At 37.0% G+C, this 17,948-nt stretch overlaps 1 protein-coding gene across 5 annotated transcripts in view; it reads right to left on the minus strand.

Annotated features, from left to right (window-relative positions):
* The window catches only part of LOC123869656 (CUGBP Elav-like family member 4), an 895,280-nt gene that overhangs the window by 783,702 nt on the left and 93,630 nt on the right, over nt 1-17,948 (minus strand). For 4 of the 5 annotated variants that reach the window (XM_045912648.1, XM_045912647.1, XM_045912646.1 and 1 more), the window contains exon 3: nt 14,156-14,238. In XM_045912648.1, coding sequence (XP_045768604.1) covers nt 14,156-14,238 — 83 coding nt within the window. Of the gene's footprint in view, nt 1-14,155; nt 14,239-17,948 lie in introns of those variants that run through there. The other variant, XM_045912651.1, reaches the window with a different exon arrangement.

The following is a 17,948-nucleotide window of genomic DNA, read 5'->3' on the forward strand; positions in this document are numbered from 1 at the left end:
TTCATGCTGTTCCCCCAAGGAACATGCTAGGACTATCAAGAAAATATTGTGTAGTACAGCATAGTACCTTCTCTCTACTACGGACTAGCTCCTTCCCACTCTGACTAATGTTTTTAATTAAGCTATCGCGGAAGGTATGAAAGAGATTTTCAGACAACTAATTTATTTTCTTGTGTAGTTATTTATTTGTGGACACATACGTTCAAAATTAAATTCTATTTATAAAAGTTCTAAAGCTTGAAGTGTTTTGAAATCTTGTAGTTAATATGAAGGGTGAAACTGTATTTGAGTAATTTTGTGTCGCATAAAAAATAAAAAAATTCAAGAAAATAGTTGAACTTTGTGGTAGGTAGGTATATCTAAGTTACTAAATCTTTATGTGCAAAATATTATGTACGTAACGCATTTGCTTGTTATTATTTCATACTAGGGGATGCCCGCGGCTTCGCCCGCGTGGATTTCGATTTTTTTAGATCCCATGGGAACTCCTTGATTTTCCGGGATAAAAAGTAGCCTATGTCCTTCCCCGGAATGTATTCCAAGTCTGTACCAAATTTCATTAAAATCGGTTCAGCGGTTGGGCCTTGAAAACGTAGCAGACAGACAGACAGACAGACAGACAGACAGACACACTTTCGCATTTATAATATTAGTATGGATACTAAAAAGTGCTTTTTTTCAAGGGATAATACATCTAACTCATTTTATAAAACCCCTTGAGTGAAAGAAAGAAAGCTCTTCTAATATTATGCAAAGTTGGTTAAAAAATCAAATTAGAAGGGGCAAGAGAGCGACTTGTAAAAATAAATGTCCATTTCTTGGAACAAAAGAATTCAATGCAGTTTTTATTCTTTATTCTTATGATTTAAAAGTTTTTGCAACCTCTAAAAATATTTGAAAAAAACTTCAAAAAGACGGCGTGATTCAATTTTCTTTAGTGAAAGCGTAGCACAAGGTTTTAAGAGATTGGTTAAAAGCAAGTACATTTTCATATCTTCTGGGATTTTTGTATTTCAAAGAACTTTATTTCTCCCAGTCCCTAGTCATACTTAGCTGTTTTTGATTTTATTCAGATACACGTCAGCCGTTGACTAGAATCTACACGGCATCGTAAGTACCGGAATGCTAAATCGCTTGGCGGAATGGCCTTGCTGCTAGGGTGGTAACTAGCCACGACCGGAGCCTCCCACCAGACACACCTACTACTAGTCGAACCACCTTTGTTTCTCTAGGTTCCTGTAAATTCTTTTTTAATGGAGGTCTAGGTTAGGTATCTAGAGAAACCTACATGCAAAATCACAAGATTCTAAATCCAGCGGGTTGATATACCCCTTTAGCTCGCTAGTATCTTGACTGAATTTTCACTTACCACCAGGTAAGATCACAGTCAAGTGCTAACTCGTATCTGAGTTAAGAAAACCGGCCAAATGCGAGTCAGTCTCGCGCACCGAGGGTTCCGTACTCGGTACATTTTTTTAGTTAAAAACTAATATCGAAAAGTTGAATAACCTCATAGAACAGGTACAGATGGATATTATGCCGTTCAAACGTCAAAATCAATAGTTAATGTGTTTTTATTTATATTTAAATACTAATTAATTTATATTTAATAAATCGTACATAAAATAAAGCTAATTTACTTAATGGACATAGTACCACAGGTATTCAGCGGTACAAATTCTCTAATTAATGCGTTGATTGATATGCAAATTAGAGAGACACTGCCTTATATAACAATTGCGATATTATTATGCTAATAAATACTACTATTATAATAATTTAGACAATTATAACTACTTTACTGAGTTAAACTTAATATTATGTAGGTAATGTCGCTGATAGTAAAGAAATAATATTTTATTCATATCGTATTCACCTTCTTTTACCTTCACTATTTTTTTATTTTTAGGAACGGACCGAGGACAGACAGACAGACAACAAAGTGATCCTATAAGGTTTCCTTTTTCCTTTCGTGGTACGCAACCCTAGTAGGTAACAATAAAATGAATTTGTTCTCCCGACAACAACCTCGTAAGGACATTAGAGACAACAAAGATAACAATAAAGCCGCAAAACAAGCACAATGCGATCCGAAAGTAAACCTTTTATTCCAATAACACTAGCAATTGGAAAATGTCGCGAGCTTTTGACAAATACGCCACAGAAATTTTTAGACATGCTGAGATCTGGGATGTTCAAGGCATGCAGGTATACTAAATCTAGTAATTAACCTATCATTCACTATTTACATTATTATCTTACAAATTCAACAGTAAAATTGACACTTAATAAGTGTACAACGGTACCCAATTTTAATGGATTATTTGACTCTGAATTTCAAAGTCAAAACTTCGACCTCTACGAAAAATCAAATCAATCCGTTGCTTCGTTGCGACATGATTGAAGGACAAACCAATAAACCGACAAACAGACACCTTTTTGTTTACAATATGGCGAGTGATTTTTTTAATACAAAAAATTCGTTCCATTTGTTATAATATAATGGAATTGTCAGGCAAGAAAGTTTTTAGTATTTTAAAAATTAGAAAAAAACATGTATTGGATATTATTTTTACCCTCCATAGTTTGCCATAGTCCTATAACGGTTGCCCACCAACACCTACCAATCAGGAACAAGATGCATTGGATAAAATGTCGCCCGTAAGCCAGACCGCAGCACCGCAACGCAACAATTTATAGCGCGATAGTAGACTGTGGTCTGTAACACACGCATCTAGGACAGAGACATACATAGACCTGCTCAATCCTTTATCCTTTTTTAGGGTTCCGTACCTCAAAAGTAAATGAGGAACCCTTATAGAAACACTTCGTTTTCTGTCTGTCTGTTTGTCTGTCCGTCTGTCTGGACCACAGTACCGCAGCGCAACAATTTATAGCGTGATAGTAGACTGTGGTCTGTAACACACGCGTCTGGAATAGAGTCATACATTGACCTGCTCAATCCTTTATCCTTTTTTAGGGTTCCGTACCTCAAAAGTAAATGAGGAATCCTTATTAGAACACTTCGTTGTCTGTCTGCCTGTTTGTCTGTCCGTCTGTCCGGACCGCAGCACCGCAACGCAACAATTTATAGCGCGATAGTAGACTGTGGTCTGTAACACACGCATCTGGAACAGAGTCATACATAGACCTGCTCAATCCTTTATCCTTTTTTAGGGTTTCGTACCACAAAAGTAAATGAGGAATCTTTATTAGAACACTTCGTTGTCTGTCTGCCTGTTTGTCTGTCCGTCTGTCCTGACCGCAGCACCGCAACGCAACAATTTATAGCGCGATAGTAGAATGTGGTCTGTAACACACGCATCTGGAACAGAGTCATACATTGACCTGCTCAATCCTTTATCCTTTTTTTCCGTCACTGACTGATATTACACGTACAAACTTGAGCATTCATAATTTCTAAATAGGTAACTCACTCCCCACTAGGTGGACAGACGACATCAAATGAGTCTCAAAGAACCGCTGAATTTCGGAGGCGCAAGCAGTAGACGCCAATCGGTTGATAATGATTATGTCTGAGGTCAAAAACGTAGGTTACACTGAGTGATTTCGCTTTGCAGCTCAAAACCGCATAGAAACTGGTAGTAAGCCCTATGGGTTTAATAATAATTTAAAAGTGCCATATTTACTCATTACTTTGGTCTAAGCAACCATTATTTGAAAGTTAGAAGAGGATGGTTTGAAGTTTCGTTTTTAGAAGAAAACATTGAAAAACCATTTATTGTGTAAAATAATTAATAATATTGTAGGTACTTATAAGAACACATATAAAAAACAACACTATAAAAAATTAATTTAATAAATTTTCAAAAAAATCTGTATAAAATTGTAGGCAAGTCAAGTCACCTTATAAATTTAACAAGTGTAAATTAAAAATTTATAACACCCCCGACAAGTGAAGGTTACAGTAACTAGAAAAGACCGAAAATACCTGATAACTTTCAAACGCTGAACTGATTTTCTTGGACTATTCCGCGCCTACGATCTAAAGTATCTGAGTTTTCCAAAACATCATTTTCAAATAAATAATTATGTATTTAGGCAACGTCCATCTTGACAGCTTGACATTTGTCAATTGACATAATATTATGAACCTAACGGTTATGTAACCTTTTTTTCTACAAGAAAACTAGAAAAGAGCTGATAACTCTTAAACGGCTGAACCAATTTTTTTGGATTATAGCTAAGAAAACTCTCGATCAAGCCACCTTTCAAACAAAAAAAACTAAATTAAAATCGGTTCATTCGTTTAGGCGCTACGATGCCACAGACAGATACACAGATACACAGACACACAGATACACAGACACACAGATACACACGTCAAACTTATAACACCCCTCTTTTTGGGTCGGGGGTTAAAAAGAGTCAAAAAACGACTTAAAAAAAGGATTAATAAAAAGAAAACGAAAAATCGATACAAAATTTTAGGAATACATAAGTATTTTTACATACATAGTACATTTTTAGAGCTGAAAGTCGTCTCCACACATGCCGTATTCAATGGGCCACGCACGACCTGTTGCAAGTGAACTGCACTGGATCCTTTCCAGTGCTTAAGTGAATTATACTCAAATAAAACCGTTTTAGTTATCATTTACATTTTTCAATTCGGCGCCTCCATGCCAAGTTTTGTTATTCTTGCTAATGTGTTAAATGCGTGGAGAATTTTGTTTATATCTGTATTCCTTTTCCTTTTATTTTAAGATTCTTTCATACGGATTTTACTTTTGGTTTTCTGTACACGGAACCAAAAGCTTAATTTGTATACAGATTGGAGACGAGCTCCAGCCCGCTCTGGACCGGTGACCTGAAGAGTGTGCACAAGAACTGTTTGGCCTGGTTCCTCCTTCACCTTTCTACCATCGTACTGCCAGGCATCGTCAAGGTCTGCATCCGTACGTAGTCGAAATTCCTCGAACACGTACGAAACGATTTGCTTCCTCTTTCCTAATTCGAACCGCTAGGATATGGAACGCCCTTCCGGCGTCAGTTTTCGCTTCCACCTATAATATGGGTATCTTCAAGTCAAGAGTGAATAGGCAACTTCTAGGCAAGCGCGCTCCATCTTAGGCTGCATCATCACTTGCTAGCAGGTCTGATTGCAGCCAAGCGCTAGTCTATATAATTTAAAAAAAAAAAAAAAGACCTGATGAAGGTGGCGGGGAACTGGTGGATAAGGAAAACGGAGGACTGTGTTTGGTGGCGCGCTCCTGGAAAGGCATATGTTCAGCAGTGAACGAATACAGGCTGATGGAATGGAATGGTATACAGATTTGTCTATTTCAGTGGATTATAGCAAATTAAGCTTTTGGTTCCTTATATCATGGACTTCCGCTAAATGACGCCTGCTTCTATATAACATATGGCTTTCTGTGATAAGTTGAGAAAACAATACGCTATCTCAGCACCAAATTTCGTCAAATAAAAAGGTAATAGACAGACGGACAATAAGACACACTTTCGTATTTAAAACATTAGTATGGACTGTAAGAAAAAGCAATTAAGGACCTGTGCAAACTGAAACCAATGAAAGGGGTATTTGCTACAACCTGACTTATCCGGGAATCAAACCTGTGTTCTCTTGCTTATCAATGCCATAGTGCACACCATTACGCAACGAAGGTTACCAACCTTGTAAAGCTTAGTAGACCATTTAATTACAGAGCTGACATTTAAAACCGCCTTTGTGGAAGAAAGGGGAACAAGATCATATTTGCCTCCATTTTACTAGATTGCCTCCAAGCCTTTACAAAATTGGAAAATGCTATGAACTTTGCCCGATACACGTGAAATCTCTGCTGTGGTAAATACTGTGTACTACACACCACACCTCTTACTATTCGGAGGGAGTTTTTTTATAAAAATTAATTACCTATAATAAGTATACCTATTTAAAATCCATACTTAATATTATTATAAATGCGAAAAAGTGTCTGTCTGTCTGTCTGCTATCTTTTCACAGCCCAACAGTTTAACTGATTCAGTTAACAGTTAGCTTATATCTCGGGACGGACATAGGCTACTTTTTATCCCGGAAAATCAAAGAGTTCCCACGGGATTCCTAAAAACCCATCCACTTAAGCGATCTGTAAGAAAGGTACCGATGTAGTTTGCGTCCCTGTAATTGACATAGGCAACTTTTTGTCCCGGAAAAACAAACAGTTCCCACAGGATCTTTAAAACTAAATCCATGTCGACGAAGTCGCGGGCATCCTCTAGTCTCTAATAAACCATTGAGTAAGAATACCTATTCCAAGGTAATTTACCTGCTCTTAACAGGTCACCTTATAACAATATTGACGACCTCTCTGGCGCAGTGGTAAGCGTTGTGGTCTTATTAGTGAGAGGTCCCGGGTGCGATTCCCGGCAGGGGTTCGGAATTTTATAATTTCTAAATATTTGGTCTGGTCTGGTGGGACGCTTCGGCCGTGGCTAGTTACCACCCCACCGGCAAAGCCGCCAAGTGATTTAGCGTTCCGGTACGATGCCGTGTAGTAACCAAAAGGGTATAGGTTTAATAAAAACTGCCAAAACCCTTCCAGGTTAGCCCGCTTCCAAGACTGCATCATCACTTACCAACAGGTGAAATTGCAGTTAAGGGCTAACTTGTATCTGCAACGGAGACTTATCCGTACAATAGAAAATCTTACACTTCGCATTAAAACGGAGCTCCACATAAAGTATAATAACGTGTAAAAATAACATTTTACGATTTATACGTGTCGTGTGTTACAGCATTCCGGGCACGCGCGTGACGACTGCCGTTCGTAGTTCCCGAGTTTAACGTGCAGGTGAAATTAGAAACTGAAAGGGTGAAGCTACCAGCGCGAACGCTGTAATAGTGATATTTTGTTGAAGTAACAAGATATAGTTAACAACACTAAAGCCCGAATAGGCTACCCGCGATGGATTACTGTCGATGGATTGTAATACTTATTTCCAAAATAAAGATATTTTGCCGTCTTTGGTGGTTTTATTTTCAACTAGCTGACGCCCGCGACTTCGTCCGCGTGGATATAAGTTTTTAAAATTCCCGTGGGAACTCTTTGATTTTCCGGGATAAAAGTAGCCTATGTGCTAATCCAGGGTATAATCTATCTCTATTCTGAAATTCAGCCAAATCCGTCCAGTAGTTTTTGCGTGAAGGAGTAACAAACATACACACACACACACACACACACACACACACACACACACACACACACACACACACACACACACACACACACACACAAAAACTTTCGCCTTTATAATATTAGTGTGATTAGTGTGATTTGTTTTATACATAGTTTAATAATTTGTATTTCACAAAAATTACAATGCAATGCCGAGATCGAGATGTTAAGTTAGTCATGCCTTAAGATAGTCAGTTAGTCCTTATAATAAAAAGCAATGATGCGGTCTAAGTTGTAGCGTGCTTGCCTAGAAGATGCCTATTCTTGCTTTGAAGGTATTTAGGTTACACGTTGGGTAGGTTTAAGATTGGCCGTCGCGCCGTGGCTGAAATTCTGTCGGGAGGAACATTTATATTACATCAATAATACAACACTCACACTTTACCGAACTCAAGAATTTATGAAAACAGGCACGTATGCATGTTTGTCCGTATTTATTATGATTTTTCCATGATCACGTACACACGTATGAGTGTATTCTCTGGGGAGAACCGGCGAAAAACTCGACGAATGCTCTTATGATTATTTCCATGCTCATTTTAGGGTTCCGTATCCGAACGGAAATAGCTTATAGCTATGTCCGTGCCCGGGCTATAAGCTAACCTTGTACCTTTCGTCAGAATCGGTTACACTGTTGGGCCGTGAAAAGGTAGCAGACAGACAGACAGACAGACACACTTTCGCATTTATAATATTAGTATGGATTAGAAATTGTACACGGACGGAGTAGCGCTTAAACGCTAACAATATTATGTATTCATAACTAAGCCTGAATGAGGCCGCAATTGAACTCGTTGATGACCCAGAGAGGCAAATCAAACACATCTGTCTACTAAATACACTTTGCTGGTATAAACAAACGCTCAATATTCACAATTAATCTATGTCACAGGCTTTTGTTTGGGTGAATTTAATTTCCCCTATTTGAACGTTTATTAGAACGTTAGATAGGCGTTTAACTCTTAATTATTTTTGTTTAAGTTCAAACTAAAACATGATTGCCCTGCCAAAAAACGAACTTAAATAAAAGCTTGATATTTTTTTTGTGTATCAACTTCACACTAATATCACATGACACTTCACACTATCACACTTCACACTTAATATTATAAGGGCGAAAGTTTGTGTGTATGTGTGTGTGTGTGTTTGTATATTTGTTACTCCTTCACGCAAAAACTACTTGACGGATTTGGCTGAAATTTGGAATGGAGATAGATAGTATCCTGGATTAGCACATAGGCTTTTTATCCCGGAAAATCAAAGAGTTCCCATGGGATTTCGAAAAATCTAAATCCACGCAGGCGAAGTCGCGAGCATCGGCTAGTAGTAGATAATAATATTGTGATTAACTTTAACAATAATGAAATTGATTCCGAAGTAATTTTTATATTTGTCACTAGCTGATGCCCGCAGCTTCGCCCGCTTGGATTGGTCAGATCCCCTGCAGCATCAGGATTGAGGAGTTGGAATCCAAATTTTTTATGAAACAATGTCTCAAAGTTCCTCTGTCGATTAAAAAAGAAATGACGCAAATCGGTTCAGAAATCTCGGAGATTTCGGTGTACTTATGTAGAAAAACACAAGTCCCTTTTTGAAAGTCGGTTAAAAAAGTAGCCTATGTTACTCCCTGGTCAATTCTCTACTTGTCTGTGAAAATCCCGTCAAAATCGGTTCAGCCGTTCCAAAGATTAGCCTTTTCAAACAGACAGACAGACAGACAGACAGACAGACAGACAAAAATTTTTAAAACGTGTGATTCAGTTATGGTATCGTTCAAATAACCATATGAGCTTAATATGAGGTAGTTATTTCGAAATTACAGACAGACACTTCAATTTTATTTATTAGTATAGATATAGATTACAGAAATTCAAACAGTTGGTGAACACACAGTACCTAAGTCGAGACTCATTATACATTTATGAATCCCTCAAAAAGAGGGGTTTTGTAAGTTTGACGTGTGTATCTGTGTATCTGTCTGTGGCATCGTAGCTCCTAAACTAATGAACCGATTTTAATTTAGTTTTTTTTTGTTTAAAAGGTGGCTTGATCGAGAGTGTTCTTAGCTATAATCCAAGAAATTTGATTCAGCCGTTTGAAAATTATCAGCTCTTTTCTAGTTACTGTAACCTTCACTTGTCGGGGGTGTTATAAATTTTTAATTTACACTTGTTTTATTGTAAGCCCGACAATTAACTTTTTCACACTAAATTTGTGTTCACCATCTACTAACAGCAGCTCTTTACAAAAAGAATTTCGGAGCGTTTTTCATTAACTTTTCATTAAAAATTATAAAGAGAATTCTTAGCTATTTTTACATGATAAAATAATCATATAGCAAAAAAATAAGCACAAAGTAACGGCATCATTTGCACACCGTATGTGCTAACCTCGTTATTTATGAAAGCCGTTATAGCTCAAAATTTCTTACGCCTGAATTATTTAATCTGCTTTTCCATTAGGGTTTTGTGAAATGACACAATTTATATTCAGTGCGTGGGCCGGGTTCGCGAATATGACTTTATATGGAAGATTAGGGCGAGATCAGAAATTAAAATAACACAGAATTCAAAATAAGGTGATAGAAATGGTATTTTGTGTGTATGAATGTTTATATTTTAATGTACAGCACGTTCGGGAAGGTTCGAAGTCTCGTCGAAAAATCGTCAGTGCTTGAGAGTAAAGTCTTTGAACATTAGGTAGGTATGTGTTACCATATGTTGATGTCATAATGAGGATCCGAGACAAATGGTCGGCAACTATGGGTCTCACTGAGAAAGCTCGGAGTTATTCCGCTATAGAGTGATATAATAATAATAATAATAATAGTTTTATTGTCAGGCATAAAAAAACCCATATAATATGCTCGGAGTTTCTCAAAATCAGAAACGAGGAGATTCATAGAAGAACTATAGTAACCGATTTTCGATAGCTCAACGGATTGTAAAAGAAAACCTCATCCAATTGAGTTAAAAAGGGTTAAAACAATTCCCTGAAAACAAATACTATCCTATACAAAATAGAGGTGTTTACCTCTATTTTGTATAGGCTTTAGTATTTCCTAGGGTTTAATGTGCAAACAAGTTAGACCCGGGGCCTGGGTACGTTTATGATGATACAGTCATTATGCGGGAATCGGTTTATGTCCTCAAATAAAATTACTTTCGTTGTTACAGGAGCCGAGAGCGACGCCGCGAATACGAAGTAGTGAGTAATTTCACGTCCACGTAAATTTATGTACTTCTGCAATTAAAAAAAACCGGCCAAGTGCGAGTCAGACTCGCGCACTGAAGGTTCCGTGCTCGGATATTTTTTCCGACATTTTGCACGATAAATTAAAAACTCGGACATGGCACGGTCTGATGTGACTTCATACATTTTCCGATCCGTGTGTCTCGAGCGTGGCACGGCTCGAGCCTGGCTCGGTCTAGCATAAATCGTCCCTAAGGATGGAGCGCGCCTGTCTAGAAGATGCCTATTCATTCTTTTTTTAAAGGTCCCAATATTAGATGCTGGGAAAAATGGAAGCCGGAAGTGCACTTGAAGTTAGCCCGTCTACAATCTCACCTGGTGGTAAGTGGTAAAGGTGTACATTTGGAAACGAGGTAAAATAAACTCTTTACTTAGCATATTGAGAAACGGACCTCATTTTTTTATCGTGAAGAAAATCTGTCATGGATACCACAGGCCACGGGGGAGTTAATGGCCACAGTGGTTATAATGTCGGACTCCTACCACTAAAAACCTCACGAAGTTCCATCCCACCGCTGACGACGGAGCGAAAGGGACCGACAACACCTCGTTACTCCGTCAGAGGATGTCCACGAACCTCACCCAAGCAATGGACTCAACGAGGGTTAAAATAATTCCCTGAAACAAATATTTTCCTATACAAAATAGAGGTAAACGCTTTAGTATTTCCTAGGGTTTAATGTGCAAACAAGCCAGTGCCGGGGTGCGTTTATTATAGGTATATGCGGGAATCGGTTTATGCCCTTAAATAAAATTACTTTCGTTGTTACAGGAGCCGAGAGCGACGCCACGAATACAAAGTAGTGGTTAATTTTACGTCCGTAACGATTTACATAGCGTAAAATTTATGTACCTACTCGTGCAATTAAAAAATTAAGTATAATTCGTTGAATCGAGAACTCAACTGAACAACTTGAACTGTGTTATAATGTTACATTAAAATATATTATTTTTATATGAGTGCAAACACATTACACCCATTTCTATTTCACTTATATACTCTGGGAACTCTTTCATTTTCCGGATAAAAAACTTATGTCGCGATGATTATGTACTCGTATGTATGCGGCATCGTGTACCAAATTTCATCAAAATCAATTTGAAAGGCCAATAAAATGTGCCTGACCGACAAACAGACACAATTTTGTAGTTTTATTAAAACTATAGGTACAGCGCCGCACTTTTGGCCATTGCATTGGAAGAAATATATACTACTTAATTTTATAAAACCGGTCAAAATAATCGTATTGTAAGGTTGGTATGCTAATCATTACTATTATTCCCCTTTCCCCTCGAATTAAGCGTAAAGCTTGTGCAAGGAGTAGTTGTTTGAACCGCCGACCTTTCGGAATCCAGTCCGCTTCTCAACCGTTGAGCTATCGGGGCTCTATTACATCAACCCTCACAATTTATAGTTCATACACACAGGTACACCCCCGTTACAGAGCCGGGCGCTACACGGAATACCAAGTAGTGGTAATTTTGCGTCCGCATTAAATTCTGTAAGGCAAAATTACTTCATACGCGGCACTTTGTACCTTTATCGCGCGATTCTGTTTTAAAAAAATACATTTTTATTTCAAGGGTTGAAACGTTCGCTGAATGTAAATTGGTATTAAAATATTACGTGAATATTCAAGTTTTATATACAAAACACTTTATTTTGACTAAAATGCATATTCAGTACTTACTAAATACAAACGTATGTATAGGCACTAGTATGTTGAGCTAGTTAAAAACTCTACCATAAATCAATTCAATGTATCTGTTCAATTTCCATCGCTTTGCTTCATCGTCATCATGATCAAGCCATCGCCGTCTCACTACAAAGCACGGGTCTCGTCTCAGAGTGAGAAGGGTTCTGGTCATAGTCTACCACCGTGGCCAAGTGCGGATTGACAGACTTCACATACCATTGAGAACATTATGGCGAACTCTCAAGTATGCAGGTTTCCTCATGATGTTTTCCTTCACCTTCAAAGCAAGTGATATTTAAGGGGGCTAATGCTTATGTCAAGAGCAAATTATTTCTTAGTAATTATAGACGACCAGACGGATAGACAGATAACAAAGTGATCCTTTCAAGGTTCCATTTTCCTTTTGAGGTACGGAACCCCAAAAACACACATTTAAATCCGAAAAGTTAGAGGTTCGTGCCCGGGATCGAACCACCGACCTCCGATAAGGAGGCGACTGTCCTAACCACTGGGCTATCCACAGTTTTTTGCTAATATTTATCGATCACACTTCACACTTCACACTAATATTATAAAGCAGAAAGTTTGTGTGTGTGTGTGTGTGTGTGTGTGTGTGTGTGTGTGTGTGTGTGTGTGTGTGTGTGTGTGTGTTTGTGTGTGTGTGTGTATGTTTGTTACTCCTTCACGCAAAAAACTACTGGACGGATTGGACTGAAATTTAGAATGGAGATAGATTATACCCTGGATTAGCACATAGGCTACTTTTTATCCCGGAAAATCAAAGAGTTCCCACGGGAATTTTAAAAAACCTACATCCACGCGAACGAAGTCGCGGGTATCAGCTAGTAAACAATATTTTATACGCAATTAAGCAATTAGACACTTGGATTTCAACTCGCTATGAAGTACGAGTTAAAATCGCTTACTTCACAACGACAAATCATGCGACGGGCCAATAAATTCGACGACGCCACCAAAATGAAACATATCTACGACAATTTAATAGCAGGTGCATTAAAAATATTTATTTGACAGCTTCGGTTCCCTTTATTTTATTGTTTGACATAAACGATTTCATTTTTTTAACGAAAACGCACGCACGGCACTATTTTTTCTTTTTTTTATAAATTTGGTTTCATGTTTGAATTTTATTTTTTGCATGCTGCTTGTTTTGTCTTTTATGACATACCTATACAGGTCTGCTCACGGTGAGTTATTGATATATTTTATCATGCTAAGTACTTGCTAAGTAATTATCGGCAGATATTTTTACTTAATTATTAACAAAAAATTGTAAAATTATTATTATAAATATTTAATTTACATCTGTGTTAAAACTAAAAATAATTAAATTAAATTAAAAACTAATAATAAATTAATAGTATACATAATAATAATTAACAACTTATAAAATAAACTTAAATCTAGATTAAAATAAAATAATATATTTATAAATTTATTATTTAGCATTTCATTTACCTATATTTCAATTTTTTCTTAGCATAGATAGATAGATATACCTCAGGTTTATTTCTTTTTGGTATTGCAATCGAAAGTTTTAAAAAAATAATATTAATAAAAACTAAAATGAATTTCGCACAATATTTCAATTTCAAAAACAGAGCTTAAAATCCAAAATTATTGTAACACCTAAGGCTTTAATATTTTTTGCTTCTCTGAAAAATGGAATAATAATAATATATAATAAAAAGCTTTTTTATTTCTCATATTCCTTAATTAGTTACATAGTAGATTAGCTGTTTTGTTAGTTATTACATTTCCCTTATTTTGCTAAGTGAGTATGGTTAATAAGTGAACAATTTTTGTTATGGAACACGAGCCTCTTCGCGGGTAAAGGCCTCCCCCAACCTCTTCCACTTCTCCCTGTCCTTGCCCAGATACAGCCATTTCTTCCCTGCAGTTTGAATTATGTCATCATGACGAAAAATGGAATATAACATTAAAATTTTACTAGAGAAATTAAATGGAATGGATACTAGAACTTACCCCTGGCAGCGTCCGTTTTTCATGGAGGGCGGATTGTGCGCTTGATGCACTTTCTGGATTAAAATAGGTCAGGAACGCGCACCCTGAAGACAAAAAACATCCATTTAGAATATAGGAGTAGTGATACCTATTATTAATTAATAAATAAATAAATAAATATTAAGAACGATTTTATAAAAGTTTTGATTGAAGTTTTTTGAAAAAATGTTGCATTTTGCGAAATTGCGTTTAATGGAGTAATTTTTGCCCAATATCTCAAAAAATACCCCATCTTTGCGCACTGAATTGATTGATCGTGTGCTTGCACAATTATTATGAAATGTTACGAGTACATTAAATTGTGATAGAGTTACAAATGAAATAAATAAATTTCGATATTGAAATATTGGTTTTGATTTCTCATTTTTTTTTTAAATTATAAGATCAGGATTTAATCAAACTCATACCTACCAATAAGAAAGAGTTAATGATGAAAATATAAATCAAACATAATATTAAACATTATCAACCTCCCTGGCGCAGTGGTAAGCGCTGTGGTGTTATTAATTTAATTATTAATAATTAAATAATTTAATTTCTAAATCTCTGGTCTGGCCTGGTGGGAGCCTTCGGCTGTGGCTAGCTACCAACCTCCCGGCAAAGCCGTGCCGTCAAGCGATTTAGCGTTCCAGTATGATGCCGTATTAAGGCTATGGATTAAAAAAACTACCACACCCCTTCCAGGTAAGCCTGCTTCCATATTAGACTTCCATCATCACTTAGGTACCACCAGGTGAGATTACAGTCAAGAGCTAACTTGTATCTGTATAAGAAAAATTCATCGTCCACTTAAAAACCTCTTTCAACTAAAAGTGTACCTATTTTAAATTCACAATACACAGTAAAAGCTTATGAACATCGCTCGAAAACAACAGACAAGCATTCACTGTAAAAAAATATGAGTCAGAATCGAATGGTACGGAAATACGGAAATGCATAGGCACAGGAAATGAACACGTTTTCAATACAAGATGGCCGCGATTTACGTTGCGACTGGACGCTGCTGGGTGAAAAATTTAGTAGGGAAATTGTTTCAAATGCATTTTGCTACTTGGGGGAAAACTGGGAATAACCTTTTGGGGATTTTATTTTTGCAAGTTAGGGTTTACAAGCTTTCCAATAGAAGAAATTTAGCTACGTATGAATTTTTCACTATATTTTCCAAATCCTTAGTTTGTCTGACAGAGATCGCTATACGTTATAAAACTGCCTTTTGCATCTTTTTTTTATAATTAAAGTAGGTCATAATTATTCATAGTTTATTAATTACAAGATGATGCCCGCAACTTCGTCCGCCTGGATTTAGTTTAATTAAAATCCCGTGGGAACACTTTGATTTTTCGGGGTAAATGTAACCTGTGTCCATTTCCAGTGTCCAAGCTATCACTATACCAAATTGCCTGTCATACTCGCACACTCACTAGCCCAGCGTTGAAATTAGCTCGACTACACACTCGCTTCTCGTTGATCACCGACTTTTTTCTAGTTTTTAGCCCAACTCGCTTCTCGCTAATCGTCGGCAGTCGGACAGGTGCCTAAAGAACCGTTCTACAGAATATAACTTCGCCTTTCTGTAGTTTTGTTTTGATGTTATGGTTGCATCTAGCTACGAGTAGGTCAGAAGTTGTACAGAATGTTGGAAAAAATCATTTTTCAGTCGGAGTTCGATCAATCAAATTTTTAGGCATGTAAAAGACGTTTTCACCAATTTTCCAGCAAAATAGTTTTAGGCTATGCAAAGGACAAACTTTTTAACTAGGTATTACGTACTAGTTTTTAAAAATCTGTGCGAAAATTTAGGCGGATGCCAAAAATAACTGAAAAAAATATAAAGAAAAAAGAAACAAAGGAAAACGTTTATTTCTTGGATTGTAACACATATCTTATTATATCATTATGTTGTATTTGAAATACATTGAAATCACTACCCATTTTTTAAACCCAAAGTGTGTTGCTTTGTCCTTCAATCACTCCACAAAGGAGCAACGGATTAATTTTTGCATTACAGAGCCCTGGAAACTAATAGACTACTTTTTATCCCGGAAAATCAAAGAGTTCGTACGTAGGTACAAACTAAATCCACGCAGATAAAGTTAATATTGCGATAATAATAATATCAAGTATTATTTATTAGTATCGATAGTCGATACTAACGATTAGATTGATTTTATGAGCGAATTGAGGTCCTTCGATAGAGTATCTATAGTTATAGGTATCGATTGCTAACCAATTTTCACGCAACACAAGTCTAAACGCAATAGCATCATCAAAGTAGGTATAACAACAAATAATTAGACAATCGGCCGGAATACCTCCGCTAATTGCACCGAAATAAGTACAATAGCACGCGGTCCAGTGCAGTAATTTACGGCGCGTGGTCGAATTTGCATCGCCGGCCACCGACCACTAATTAGCCGGCGGGTTTTATTTCCGCGCCGTTATCTAAGCACTCGTGATCAGCTCCCGCCACGCCTATGCGCCGCACGGAACATCGCCGACGTCTGCAATTACTGCTTGTGTGAAAAATGCCAGTGCTTACTGGCATTTTCCATACAAGCATTGGCATTGGCATAATTCATGCCATTTACGTTGATTGAAATTTCGCATGACCAAAATAAAGGGAAGGAAGAGTACTTACATATAACTAAGTTGTGCTACATTACCTACTCATGTTTAATGAATATCAAAAACTTTTAAAACCTAAATACACGCGGATAAAGTCATAGGTATCATCTTTAGTTAGCGACAGGTCGAGATGACAATCGGGCATGATGCGGGGGGGCGCGCCGCACACCCGCACTTCACTCGTGATATTCCGCATCCTGTTAGCGCAGGGGCTGTGCGGTGTGCGAGGTGTCTTCATCCCGATTGCCATCTTAACCTGTCGTATACTATACTTAGTAGTTAATTAAGACAACCGAAACCTCAATAAAAACGGATGCTCATTTCATTCAGAATGTAAAGAAGGGTAATTTTCAAAATAGACAATTTAAACTTTGGATAGGATGAATTTCGTAATGCAAAAACGAACAAGCAGAAACTCTACAATTCTCTAAAGAACAATGGTAAACATTTTAACAAGACTACATTCACATAATGAGCCCCGTAACATTTAATTAGGAAAAATTCGCGAAAACTTCTCCGTGGCAAAAGAGAAGTTTCCTGCCTCGTTTAAAAGAAGCAGTCTCGCTAAAACAACCTACTCTATCAATCTGCCGCTTCAAGCAGGCAATTTTAACCCCAATCCCTCAAATCCTAAGTTTGGTTTTCCTATAAACTTTTTTGAGATATAACTTTTATAGTTATACGAGAAGTCTCGGATTACATACTTGAAGCTTGAAGGAATTAGTTATGGATGACTGTCACAGTAGATTTAAAGTATGTTTTTTTTTTTGTAGTTAGCTCAAAATCTTGCCTTTTCCTACGACCTTTAGAAACCTTTGCGGAGTTGCCCACGCGATTTAAGAAATCTGAGCTTTAATTAGTGCAACTTTTAAAGAAAACTTAACAAATTAAAATTAGGTAGCATTTGATATCAATAGTAATGAACATAAATTTTTACTCTATGGGAATTTGATTGAGACAGATTAACATATTTGATACTTCTCGTTGACCGAATGAAATTCAATTTCATGAAATTTGACAGGTAGGTAGGTCTTATAGCACGAGTAAAGGAAAACATTCGAAAACACCACTGTTACACCAAAGCCATGCTTGCCCAGTGATTTTTGCAAAATTGGTAGTGCCACTGAAA

Source organism: Maniola jurtina, chromosome 11 (genome assembly GCF_905333055.1).
Source record: "Maniola jurtina chromosome 11, ilManJurt1.1, whole genome shotgun sequence".
Lineage (NCBI taxonomy): Eukaryota > Metazoa > Arthropoda > Insecta > Lepidoptera > Nymphalidae > Maniola > Maniola jurtina.